The 13,053-nt window shown below is 31.9% G+C and overlaps 1 protein-coding gene across 2 annotated transcripts; it reads right to left on the minus strand.

Moving 5' to 3' along the window:
• Positions 1–11,705, minus strand: LOC114394521 (PH, RCC1 and FYVE domains-containing protein 1-like). 2 transcript variants are annotated; one of them, XM_028356126.1, is made up of 10 exons: positions 11,483–11,705; positions 7,602–7,738; positions 6,561–6,647; positions 5,989–6,078; positions 5,780–5,866; positions 5,489–5,683; positions 2,560–4,641; positions 1,812–1,958; positions 705–1,045; positions 1–385 (listed from the first exon to the last, which is right to left on the minus strand). In XM_028356126.1, the coding sequence occupies exons 2-10, from the start codon at positions 7,656–7,658 to the stop codon at positions 259–261; spliced, it is 3,213 nt and encodes a 1,070-aa protein (XP_028211927.1). In that variant the 5' UTR covers positions 7,659–7,738; positions 11,483–11,705; the 3' UTR covers positions 1–258. The 2 variants fall into 2 exon arrangements, with proteins under 2 accessions (XP_028211927.1, XP_028211926.1); XM_028356125.1 differs by having other exon boundaries at positions 7,602–7,830.
• Positions 11,706–13,053: the final 1,348 nt, after the last annotated feature.

Consider the following 13,053-nt stretch of genomic DNA (forward strand, 5'->3'; position numbering starts at 1 on the left):
TTAGAAGTGGAACTTGGACAACTTTATAATGCTAAAATAAAATAGAAAAAAATATAATTAAGAGACCCATTGTTATTTGTGACTGTACACCGGAATGAACGCCCCCGAGATACTCATGAAGAAAAAAAGACACGCTATTATTTGTGACTGTACACTTGATCTTTCCTTTCAGGCCTAAAGCTAGCCAACATCATGTCCTCTCCTTCCCACTAAGAACTATAGGTGAAAACTGCTAAAGATGAATGGCATGAAAAAAAATTAGCCTTTCACCTGACTTTGGCTAGTGTTATTATTTATATATCCTTCAATCCCATACTTGTGATACACCGTGCCTTGATTCTCTTCCCACCATTTTTCAGCTTCCTTTTCTGAGAATCGCTTTCGACTGCAAATCACACATGCTATGGTCATTCAAACAAGACATTATGATAAAAAGGAGTAACCATAACAAAACACCTAAACAATCTTAAAGCTACTCCCGATAGTGGGGTCATTGGTCTGTTTAGATCTAAGTCAGAAGTGTTTTTGAAAGTTTCTTTATTGAAAATATAGAGCTTTTTTCAATAGAGAAACTCTACTTCTAACCTTGTATCTAAACAAATTTTATGAGATGTTATCAAGTGTTTAAAAGAAAGTATGTGCAAAAACATATCATTACTTAGTTAATTTGTTGTGGGTAAGGACTAGATAAGAATAGACATTACCTAAATCTCACTCGCTTAAGGCCTTTTTTCCCACATTGCAAAGTTGTAAATGTGATGTAAACACCGGGCTCATATTGTTCTACCCATTCAGCCTTCAAGCCATCAATATTGTCCTGTTGAGATTCTGCTCTATTAGAATTATCAATTTTGGGGAACAAACTTCTCCCAAATTTGGATTTTAATGTGTCAGAGAATACTATAGGGGAATTGGATAGACTATCCACATTAACATCACGTGGACTCTTCATTTCTGTATGTATGGGTGCCACATTGGGCACAAATTCATTCGGCCCAGCTTTTCCTTCTTGTCCAACGTTATCTTTTCCTGATATTGTATGAAGCTGCAATGGTGATAGATACAATGATCACCAATTATTGTGTACAAGGAACGCAAAGTCAAATTATAAAGATTACATACCATTTCATATCATGCACGAATTTCATATCCTAACTTTAGTGCCATTATGTTATATAGCGTCAACGATAGGGCAATGGTAGTAGCATTATTAATATGGTCAAATGTGACCAATATTCCTATATTTTTATATTGATGAATTTGATTTTCAAACTTTAAAAATAATATGAATTCAGTTTTTCTCCTCTAAGAATTTATCATGTTTTTTAAAGACAGGAGTGATTAGATTCACATTTTTTAAAAAATTTGAGAATTAAATTTATCAATATGAAAATACATTGATTTTAATACGTTTAATAAAAAATATAAGGATTAAAATCACATTTTTCCTTTAACTTAAATAAGGACAATTTGACCTACAAAATAGGCAATTCATAGAGAAATTTTTTAGAGACCTTTTAACCAAATTGTGCTAGAAGTTCTAATAATGATTTCATTATCACATACGCACGTTTCATGAAAGTCGTTTCTACTATGAAACCCTGTTTCACCAAGACCAAGTTCTAAAGCTTGAATCTCGTATATGATACAGTTGATTGATATAGTAATATAATAACTTCAATTGTCTTTTATTTATGGCATCTCGCTCCCGTAAGCATAACGTACAAATTCAATTGAATAAGGTTTAAAATTCTAGCATTCCAACTTAAACTTAATTCAAATAATTATAATGATGATAATAAAGAACTTACCCTTAGTGCTAAAGCTTTTATGACCTCTTTTGCTGCCTTGCACTTAGCAGCTTCCTCTCTTGCTACAAACCAACTCTCCTCAATTTTTTGTTGACACTCTTGTATTTTATGGTTTTTGAGCTCACACTGCTCTTCAAGTCTCTTAGCCTATCCAATAATATGAAATAGTAGCATAAGAAAGTGAACGTACAATCAATACATTACAAAAGTGAATGCAACTCGCAAATGAGTGGAAAAAGTTTAATTTACAATTTAAGGATATAGGGAACTCGGAATGAGAGGAATGTTGCACCCTAAAAGCTAAAATGTGACAACAGTTATACCAAAGGAAATTAAAAAAATTAATACAAATGCTTAAAATGGAAGAAATTCAAAGTGTAGTAGTTCCTTTTAAGAATATTCTTCAACAACATAAGGATTGGAAGAAAAATAAACATGTAGAGTGTGCCAGAAAGGCATTAAAAACATGATTCAATAGGTTGGAGGTGAAGCAAAAGGCAAACTTTTTGTTGAATTATGTATATATACAAATAGACTGATAAATTGGCAACAACAAAAAAAAGATAATTGTGATCTAAATAAGGACAATGATTTTATGGTGAATTACAAAAAAATTCAATAAAAGAAAAAAAAACTTATCAGGGAACATAATATAATATTATAGTTTTTGCGCATGCAAGGACAACATTGCAACAAAAACATGATTAAACTAAAGCAATTTAAAGTTGCTATTATGTGAAGTCAATACCTCGGCTCTCAGCCTATGAACTTCTTCAAGGAGCACCTTGTCAGACTTTGTTGCATCTGTCTCTACATTGGAGAAGTTATATGTTGTAGATTCCACATTAAAGGGAGAAACTGTGGCTAATTTATTTTTGGATGAAGAAACATGAGCAACTGGATTTTCTGTAGAATTTATTTTAAATATGGCAGGGCAAGGAACTTGCCCCCACTGTGGCATTCCACCTAGCATAGGAGAACTATCTTCTACATCCTGCTGACTTTCTTGATTGCTTTTCCAATCCTTACGTCCACTTGGCATGCTTTTCCTGTAGCATGATTGACCAAGTGATAACAAAGGACCTTGTGTCACAGTTGTCTCTCCCCTATCTTCAGTCACATCAGCAATTTTGTGTTGATGCTTCAACAATTGCTGAGAGTTGTGATTTCTGGACTTTGATGCCATTACAGGATGTGTACCCCCTTGCCGTTTATCGAAACACTGATCACAAACTCGAAAAGCCTTGCTCTTACTAGGGGCTAGAGGTGCATTTGTAATCTTTTTACTACTACAAGCACGACAGAACAAAAGACCACAGCTATAGCAGTTGTGCTTCTTCCTTGTGAACCCAAATGGCAACCTACAACCAGTACAAGTTGACTGGTCACTAATAGAAATAGGTTTGTGTAAACTGATTGCAGCTGTGAAGCTTGGACCACAAGTGATAGTATTTACCTGTCTGTCTCTTAGAGCCTCAACAAAACAAGGTGTGTATCTGTCTTCAGTATCACCTAGCCCCAGTTGGCCATTTTCACCTCTGCCCCATGTGTAGACACTCCCCCCAGAAGTCAAAACAGCAACATGGTATGAACCGGTTGATATCACCTTAACAAACTCTTGTTTGAGTTGTCCTTCAACCATGACTGCTTTATCCCTGGCATGTGGATTTCCTAGTTGTCCATATTTGGCACTTCCCATTGCAAAAACCTTGCCCATGTTAGTGAGTGCTACAGTCAACATTCTTCCACATGACACTTGAACAAAATCATAGTCAACAAGTTGTGTAACACGTGTTGGTACAAGCTTGCTTCCATTATCAACATGACCAAGCCTCCCTTCATCTCCATCACCCCATGTAAACAACTTACCACTAGCACTATTGTACCTGAAACGGTCAAACATGACTTCAACAATAGCAGCCGTATGCCATGATCCACAAGCAGCAGACCTCACCCGTAGACCACTAAGAGATTCAACTTCTTTTGGACTTGAATAGCTCCGAAGATCGCCATGGCCAAGAACCCCAAATGTACCATCTCCATAAGTAAATAACCTCCCACAACTAGAGACAATTGCAGTATGCCATTCCCCACAGGCAACACTTGAGATACTAATACCATCTAAGGATCCACCAAGTTTTTGTGGTATCCACTGACTTCTAGTTCTCCCTTCAATCAATAAATCTGCACAACAAACATCATTCCCCCAAGTATATACTTCGCCAGAATCTGTCAAAGCACAGGTATGATACTCACCACAAGCAACATTTTTTACATGAAGACCATTAAGAGAATCAACTATTTTGGGGGAGCTAATGTCCATATCAATTTTTTGCCCCAGTCTTCCCCACTTACCGTGACCCCAGCAAAACACTTCCCCTTGTTTTGTAGCTAAGGCAGCATGTTTTCCTCCTAAAGCTATGTTATGAACATCTAACATTGCAGTGGATTCTAGTAACTTTGGCACTAAAGAATAAATTCTAGGCTGAACAAACCTTTCATTCACAATCCCTACAAGACATCCAATCCCTCCACCCCATATCATTACATCTTTCAACACATTATTTTTTCCTACATGTGGGGAAGTGGAATGCATCAGATACCTATAGGACAAATTCTTCTTGTGCTCCTTATCAATGCGGGTTGACTCAATGTTGCTATGATTATCAGGATCAATGTATGGAGAACTTGGCACTGAATTATCTGTTACGCCATGAGTGTTGGAAAGGAAAGATGACGATGAATAAAAGTTATCAGAGGTACATGACAAGCCATCAGAAAAGCACCTTTCAGAAAGTGACAAAGTGGGACTTGCACATACGCTATGTACCTTCAAAATAATAACAACAAAGTAAGTTTTAATTTTTTATTTTTTTTGGAGAGAAAGTGATATCTAAGTTATTCACATTAACAAGGCAAAGAGAAATAAACACATGCAAATTGCTTGTAGTATGATATAATTATTGAACCTTCATCATTCCGTGCTTAGCTTAAGTAATAAGCTTTTTTATAGTCTAAAGTCGTTTATGCCAAAAATTAGAAAATTAAAATCATTTGAAGATTAGTGATGATGATGTTTTCTCTATCATCGAACGAATGATCAATTTGGTCTAAAATGAAGAACCTAGACAAGAATGAAGGAGACAATGTCGATTATGCCAATCGTACAAATGAGAATGTATGTTTTTAGAAATTTGAACACATCTATAGTGGCATGCATCCCCTTCATTGTTGCTTCTCTTTTTCTTGATGTACATGGACATAGAACCTAATGAAAATTATGCTAATCAATTCTAACTAATGCCAAAATTTTCTTCGATAAAATACAGCACGTCTTTTTTGAACCTAAATATTCAGAAATGAGATATCTTATATTTTATCCTTCCCAACCTTCAGAACAGTAAAGATTGGGCAATAACATAAGCTAACTAAATATAATTTTAAAGCAGAGGTGAAAGAAACATTTTCATTGCTTTAATAAACTTAAAACCTTATAATTCATAGCACATGAAAATAACTACAAAAGAAAATGACATATAGTTTTATTATGAAAAATTGAAAATTAGATTTTACTTTCTGATAAACCCCTCATGTTAGATTATTCTACACGTGAGATAACTACAAAAGATATCTCATTAATTATATACAGAAAACCTAACAAAGAAGATGTATGAAACCTGAGTAAACTGAGAGGTATCGTCCAGAAGGCCAAGATTTTTCTTTCTTCTTAAGATTCCAGCTGGACTACTAGCACAACTCTGCACCCCTTTGCAACTTCTTAAACTACTAAAAGCTCTAGGATGCTGACACCTAGAAATCACAGCTTTCAATCCAACAAACCAAGAAGCAGCTTGGGCTTTGTCCTTGCATATCTATAGTTCAAAAGAAATAAATGTCTAGTCAAGCTATAAATATGGGAAAACAAATGCAGTTATATGTAATGTGTTAATCACAATTCACAATATTACCAGATCAAGAGAACGTTCACCATTAGCATAGATTAGTGAAAATGAATGACACTCCTTTTCGGACTCATTTTGCTTCTGGGACCTTATCTGTAAATGGTGAGCTATTTATTAGACCATACATGATTTTTGCTATTTCCATTTCTCTTTCAAACTGTCAAATTCACTTGGACAATGCATCAAGTGTGAACACATGAAAGTTTGTTACGTACATGTTCCTGCCCTTGAACGATTTTGGTAACTACACTCAATCGCAAGTGCTTTTCCTGCTGTCCTGAGTACCAAATCAAATTTCTCTCATCCTAGAATCGGAGGAGAGGAAGATATATTTTGGTAACTTGATCATAATGCAATGAAGAAAATAAGGCCAATTAATGAAATTTCAAAACCCAGTGATGTTTATCATTTCAACTTCATGCAACAAAAAAACAACTGATCTAATTTTTCTTAATTGGTATTCAACAGAAGTCAAATTTAATTTTCCTATAGAAAAGTTCATCAAGAAAACAAAAAACATTAGTACTCCATCGAAGACTAACTTGCTTCTTTTTTTTAGAATAATATAGATATAAAATAATATTTGAAATTTAAAGCCAGTATTTTTGAGAAAGAAAAAAAAATAATAGTTTGAAACATCCACGGGTATGGTGCTTCTAAATTCAATACTCATAAGAAATTTGGAGGACAAAATGTACTAAGAAACGTGGTCCATAAGCAAGTTTCATACTCAAGAAATGGTCATAAGAACCACCTAAAATAATTTGTCGTCTCGCTTATGGCCTACCTGAGAAAGTCTGAAAGGACAGAGCTTCGGCTTTCCTCTACGACGACACTTAAGTAAATATGCACCCTTCTTGATAGATACAATTGCCTGAACAAAAAGACAAACCAAATTTTCAGTGTTGGAAAAAAGGAAAACTGGTTGTCTAGAAGATAAGGTAAACAAACCGTAGAAAAAGATTGGACAAATATAGAAACTAAATCAAAACATCAATTACATTAGCTATTTCAAGACAAACACCATAACACCCACATCAGTGTGTGCATATCACCATTATAGGTATGTGTGCATACTCAAAAGAAAACAAGTAGAGAGAAACAACAATTAAGATCATAAACACATTAATTTGTGTTCAAAGATTCTTATGGTCTAAAAATATTACTCTAAAACGAAAGATGATGAATTCCAGCCTAAATAGTCTTCAACATAAAATTACAAGAATGTAATCATGTAATAATAAAATTGGCAAGTTGTGACCACTAATCCCTCGTCTTGTATGTTTTTTAGAACAAATAGTTTGAAGGGACAACCAATTCAACACTGAATTTTTACCAACGAGAATGAAACAATTAAAAATCAACAATAGTAGATGAATGTGTACTAGGTGATGTGTGTTGAAAAAATAAAAAGTTGAAGTATAACTAAGATTTATATATTAGAAATTCGACTCGTGGCATTGTCATAAACAAATGAATTATTCACAAAGAAAGGGGGAGTGGTTCTAAATTTTGAACTAAAACTAGAATTTAGAAGGGGGAAAAAACATAACAATTTATTCACATTTTTAAGGAAACTACACTTTCAACCATAAGGTCAAACAACTAAAAAATCACTATTAAAAAGGAGAATATGCATGTTTTATTAGCAATGAAACCTAGGAATCATTTCAAAACCACAACAATTTGAAAGACTGGAAATAAGAGAAAAAAGTGAGAACATGTGAACAACACTAGAGAGATCATGACTTTGAAATAGTGACAAAAGAAGGAGGTGAAGAATTGACATAAAAACTGGAAATAGAAAAAAGAAATAAAAAAACATGACCTGTTCAATAGCTCTGTCAAATGGGACTGCTGCCAAGGACTCTTCTTCCATTGTCATGTTGTAATTTCATGGAAGAGAAAATGGCAGACAAGGGACACAGAAAAGAGTCCTTCCTTGGTTTTCACAATAAGTGGAACCTTATCATTAACAGCAAAATGATTGATGAGAGGTAAGAATGCAGAAGAAGATGCTCTCTCTCTCTTTCTCTTTCTTTTTCTCTCTGAAGTGTCTGAATGAACAGAAGAACATAACATAAGAAACAACTCAGACAAAAGTATTATTATGATCAGTCAATGCCGTAATGTACTCTACTCATTGGTAACTAATTATTATTTGGACAAAAACGTTAAACAACCACTTATATTTTGATAGTATTACACAATTTCCTTTTAATGACTAATCATTCACTTCATAGAAAAAAAAAAAGAAAGATAAAAAGAATAAATTCAACGTGTTGGTGCGGTCAAAAGATTTTAAGATTAACTAAGTCCGAGATTTTAGGTTTGGTATATTCATGCATATAAAATAAAATCTTAAAAATTACTAGTAATGCATTAGTGAAGATTGTGTTACAAATGTATTAAAAACAATAGGAGGATTCCCTTTCAAAAAAAAAAAGTAATAGTAGGATTCATTAATAATATTTTTAATAAAAATTATAATTTTAAAATACTAATTAACATTTCTTATAAAAATTAAAAAATCATTAAGATGTTCTTACCTTTAGTATTAAACCATATTTCAATATATTAGTTTCTCATTTATTTAATAATAATAATCACTGCATATGTTAAGTTAAGGTTTGTATTTGGACAATTCGAGCTAATTGATGTAAATCATGCTAACTAATTGCGCAATATTAAAAAAAATACAACTACCACTTGTCGTCAATACACAAATTCAATGTTTTAGGTTACCACTCAAAAATTTGCTGCATCAACTAAATGAAAAAAGAAACACAATTATACAAACACATGTAATTGAGTAATTGAATTCCGACACTCGCGCAAGATGACAAGAATTATCTATTCACGGTGTAAATCAAATTGATCCTTTTTTTTATTTAATGGTGCATTCCCTCCAAAATTGAATAATGAAATCCAGATATATAGTAATTTATGTCCTACAAAACTAATTGAAAACTTAACTATTAATTTAAAACTGGAAGCTGACTATCTAAACAAACTATTCACGATGTAAAATTAATTAGTAAGCGTTAATCTCTCACACTTCCTTTTAGCAAATATATTCAATTGTAAGCTTGTCTCGAGTGACAAAGAATAATATAATTTTTAATTGTTACATATAAAATAATAAAATATTTAACAAGCAACACATTCATCTCCGTAACCAAGTAAAGGAAAAGATATGCTTGTGCGTGCACACCAACCTACCCTTCTCCTATTCTCCATGCATGTATCCCCCCAAGACTCTAGCCACACTTTTAATATATTTGGAAGTGCATGTGCATATTATGACCTGTATACAGATATAACACTACGTAACGAAGGAAATGGATATCTTCATAGATTGTAGGCGGCTATGAGAAGAGAATATTTCGTTCCTAAGCAATGAATTAATGAATTGTGTATAGTTCAAAATAAAATATATGCCTATTTTCCTATGTTGTTATAATATATGGTTAACCTACATGTTCGCGCATGGTCGTTTTCAACCCTCTTTTTCATAGAAGACGACGAAATTACTTGACTTTAGTTTTAGTGTTCTTGGAATTGATAAAGAATTCACTTCTTTTCAGTTATAAGGTTTATTTTAATGCATTTATTTCTATAAATTCGATGTATTATATGTCATATATCTCGACATAGTGCTAACTATAGGATACTCCTATTTTAATAACGCTAGACAATGTGCAAGTAAGTGCATTAGTTTAGTGTATGTTTATGTCGGGCTGGCAATTGGTTCCATTGTATTAACTTGTAGGTGTATAAATTATTTAATAAATTTTAATTATATGTTTGGATTATTATTTTCTAATTGGATAAAAATTAATCAAAACATAAAACAAGTTCAAGGAAAATTAGAAGAAAAAATAATCAGGAACCTGCAGATTAATTAAACTTTTTTTTACAAGTCTTTCATGTTTTTATTGTGTAACTTTCATCACACGTAAATTAAATATATACAGAAATTTAGAATGTATAAACAAAACAAAATTAGAATCAAAAGATAAATCCATATAATGCTTCGAATTTTTCATATTATTTTCTTTATTGTTTTTCTAGTTAAGAAACCAAAAATTTGTTGCACAAACTAGGCCATTTTCAAACGAAAAGGACCTTATGCAAAAAGCAGGATCCGTACAAACCAAAAAAAGCAAAGGCGGGGCTGACCCAGTTCGCCCTTGTAACTTCAGGAAAAATAAAAATAAAAACAATAACAAATAACTCGCATGTAAACAGGTGTAATGCACTTTTTTTTTTAGTAAAAAAAGAATGCTAGAGAAAAAAATAATTTTAATTTTTTTAACATAAAAAAATACATTAAAAAATAAATAAAAATGCAAATTGTCCGGTGTCCTCATATTATATATATAGATGATTTAAATATATTATTGGTTTTTGTAAATAAGTATTTTTTATTTATAATTTCTATAAGTTTATTTTTCTAATTTTAATTTCTATAAATGACATTTTTTCAATTTTGATTTTAGTAAGATATTTTTTAAGTAAAAAAGGAATGGTAGAGAAAAAAAATAATAGAATAAAATATATAATTTTTTAAAATTAAAAAATAAATAAAAATGCAAATTATCCGGTGTCGTCGTTATATATATATATATATATAGATGACTTAATCATGTTATCGTTATCTCTATAAATTTATTTTTTTTTTAATTTTAATTTTTGTAAATAATTTTTTTAATTTTGATTTTAATAAATTTTTTATTCATTTTTGTTCTTTTGTAAAATTGTATTTATTTTAATTTTAGTTTTTAAATATTTTCATTTTTTTATTTATAATCTCATAAATTTATGTTTAAAGGAATGAAAATAAAAAAAAACACAAATTTATAGAACTAAAAATAAATAAAATATCTTAAAAAATTAAAATTAAAATGGCAAAAATTTATGAAAACTAAAATTAAAAAAATAAGTTTATTAAAAAAATACTAATTTACATATACTAAAAACATGTTCAAGTGAACATTGATTTACACGAGCCGTTAAGTTTTGTAAGATCAATTAATTATAATTAAAGGAGTAATTTGATATTAAATTGTAATTTTCTATGACGCTACATCTTCTTAATTACTATACCCGGGCCCGCCGCTGGGAGCAGCTGCGGACGGAGGAGCGGCCGCGGAGAGAGCGAAACCGTGTAATTACGATGCTCTCTGTAATTCGTTCATTCGAGAGGTCTTAGGTTTACCTACTTCCGCCGTAGAAGACGACGGCGACGGCCGTGAAACGCACCGCCGCCGGCGGAGATGAAGGAAGAGCAGTTGTTGCTGTGATGTGACCCGAGGGAGTGAAATTACTATAATGCCCTCTCTACGAATTTTGTTTCTGACAAACTGGCTTGAGAGAGGAGAGAGTGTCTCACACCACAGCCAGTGTCGAGAGAGAGAAAAAAAAGGACGAAATAGAAGAAAGGAAAGGAAGAGTGTGTGCAAGTGAAAAACGCTGCCGTATCGAATCATTCAAACTAATCACTCATCCACGTTTTATGAAAATTTTCAGATCAAAATGTATCATAGCTAGTTTGTTTGTTAGTTTCACGTTTTAGATGTGATTTTCAATTAATTAATAATGGGAAATGTGTGTGGTGAGTGAGAGTTGGAGGCAGAATCAGAGGAAGAAAATTCAGATATAGCAAACAAGAATCAAAATTTTGAGGGAGAGAAAGAGAGAAGGTACCGAGAATTTGGGTTTGTTTCCAATGGCGAATGATGAAGGGATGGTAAGTGGCTTCCTTGGTAGACAATGTGAACGAGGACACTCTGTCTCTCTGAGTCTTCCCTTTTTTCTTTGATGCCTTAACTTTCTGTTTGTTGGTTTTCACTCAGACTCTTTATCATTGTTCATGTCCAAATATATAGTGGACTCCTTTCAGGATATAGACAAATTGCTCAAGACTATTTCTCTTTCACTACACATAAATATTTCACTTTTCTTGCTATTGGTTAATTACTCATCACTCCATCATTTTTTATGTTAATATATCTAACTCTTTATTTTACCCACGTGTAAGATAGGACATATTTACCCACTCTCTTTCCAATTTTATCTTATTTTATTTTCATTTATAATACTCAAATCTGAATATTATTTGAGAGGTTCAAAATTAAATAGCATGTTGCATGTTTGGCTTCGTCATGATTTGCACTCGCTGTGATGTTCTGAAATAATAAGTTATCAAAGCATTATTTCTTTCTACATTAATTACTTTTGTGTGTTGTTTTTTATTACCGAATGTATTTTGGTATTTTAGTCAAAGTTATTTGTTAAGCACTTATGTAAAATTGTTCCACTTTATTTAGTAGTCTCTGAGTTAGAGTTAAATATTTGAAAAAAATAAATAGATTTGTCGCTCATAATATCCTCAAACATGATTGTCTTGCATAATAAATATATGTGATTTAGATATAAAAAAAATTGTTGAATAAAAATAATTTTTTTTACTACAAAATACTCACATCATTTCGTTAAAAATCACAACATGAATTGTGGACTAACAAAAAATAAAAAACGTCCATGCCAACGAGTGAGTCATTGGATTAGCTCACTCTTGCATGAATATAAATAAAATATTTAGTACACTAAAGTTTTATTTTTGTTAAAATATCTTATTTTTCATTTCTTAACAAATATTCTTCGATATTTATCAATCTACGTCACTTTTATTTTATTATGAATTTGTGACGTCGATTTTTTTCTAATCAATGAACAAAATGAAGGCATTCCAACGTGGAGAACTTCTTAAATTCGCTGCTATTCTAAAGGGACAAAAAGTAAAATATATGTATATTTGGATTAAAATTGAGAGAACTCAAAAATGCTATTACTTCTAAAGCAACAAATTTCCCTAAAAACAGTAGATAATTCACCAATGTGCAAACTGAGCAACTTCACTTCACTTTTTCATGGCATTTCTCATTCAAAGGATTCCTTATCTCTCAATGATTGAACACCCAATGCCTTTTGACTGTTGACAATTGTAATAATTCTAACTCCTTGAGGATTCTTCGTTATGATGAATGTTTTGGACTAATGTCTATAAACTCCGTGTTTAGTTTTCAAAATTGTAGCTTCAAACATGTCAATTTATCATTATTGTGTTTCTAAAACACTCCCAAAAATGTGAAAATAAGAGCTTGCATATATAGTCTATCTTCATTAACCAAAAGATATTAGTATCTAAACAGTAAATTATCTAAAAGCAACTTTAATTTATGTCTTTTTAAAAGGATGGCTCTTTTAAGAAGAAT

Source organism: Glycine soja, chromosome 18 (assembly GCF_004193775.1).
Source record: "Glycine soja cultivar W05 chromosome 18, ASM419377v2, whole genome shotgun sequence".
NCBI classification, from domain to species: Eukaryota; Viridiplantae; Streptophyta; class Magnoliopsida; order Fabales; family Fabaceae; genus Glycine; species Glycine soja.

Coding starts and splice junctions, on each gene's coding strand:
- LOC114394521 (XM_028356126.1), bottom strand. CDS start 7,658: ATGACAATGGAAGAAGAGTCCTTGGCAGCAGTCCCATTTGACAGAGCT. Junction 6,079..6,560: donor GTCCTTTCAGACTTTCTCAG/GTAGGCCATAAG, acceptor CTCCGATTCTAG/GATGAGAGAAATTTGATTTG. Junction 1,959..2,559: donor TTCATAGGCTGAGAGCCGAG/GTATTGACTTCA, acceptor ATTATTGGATAG/GCTAAGAGACTTGAAGAGCA.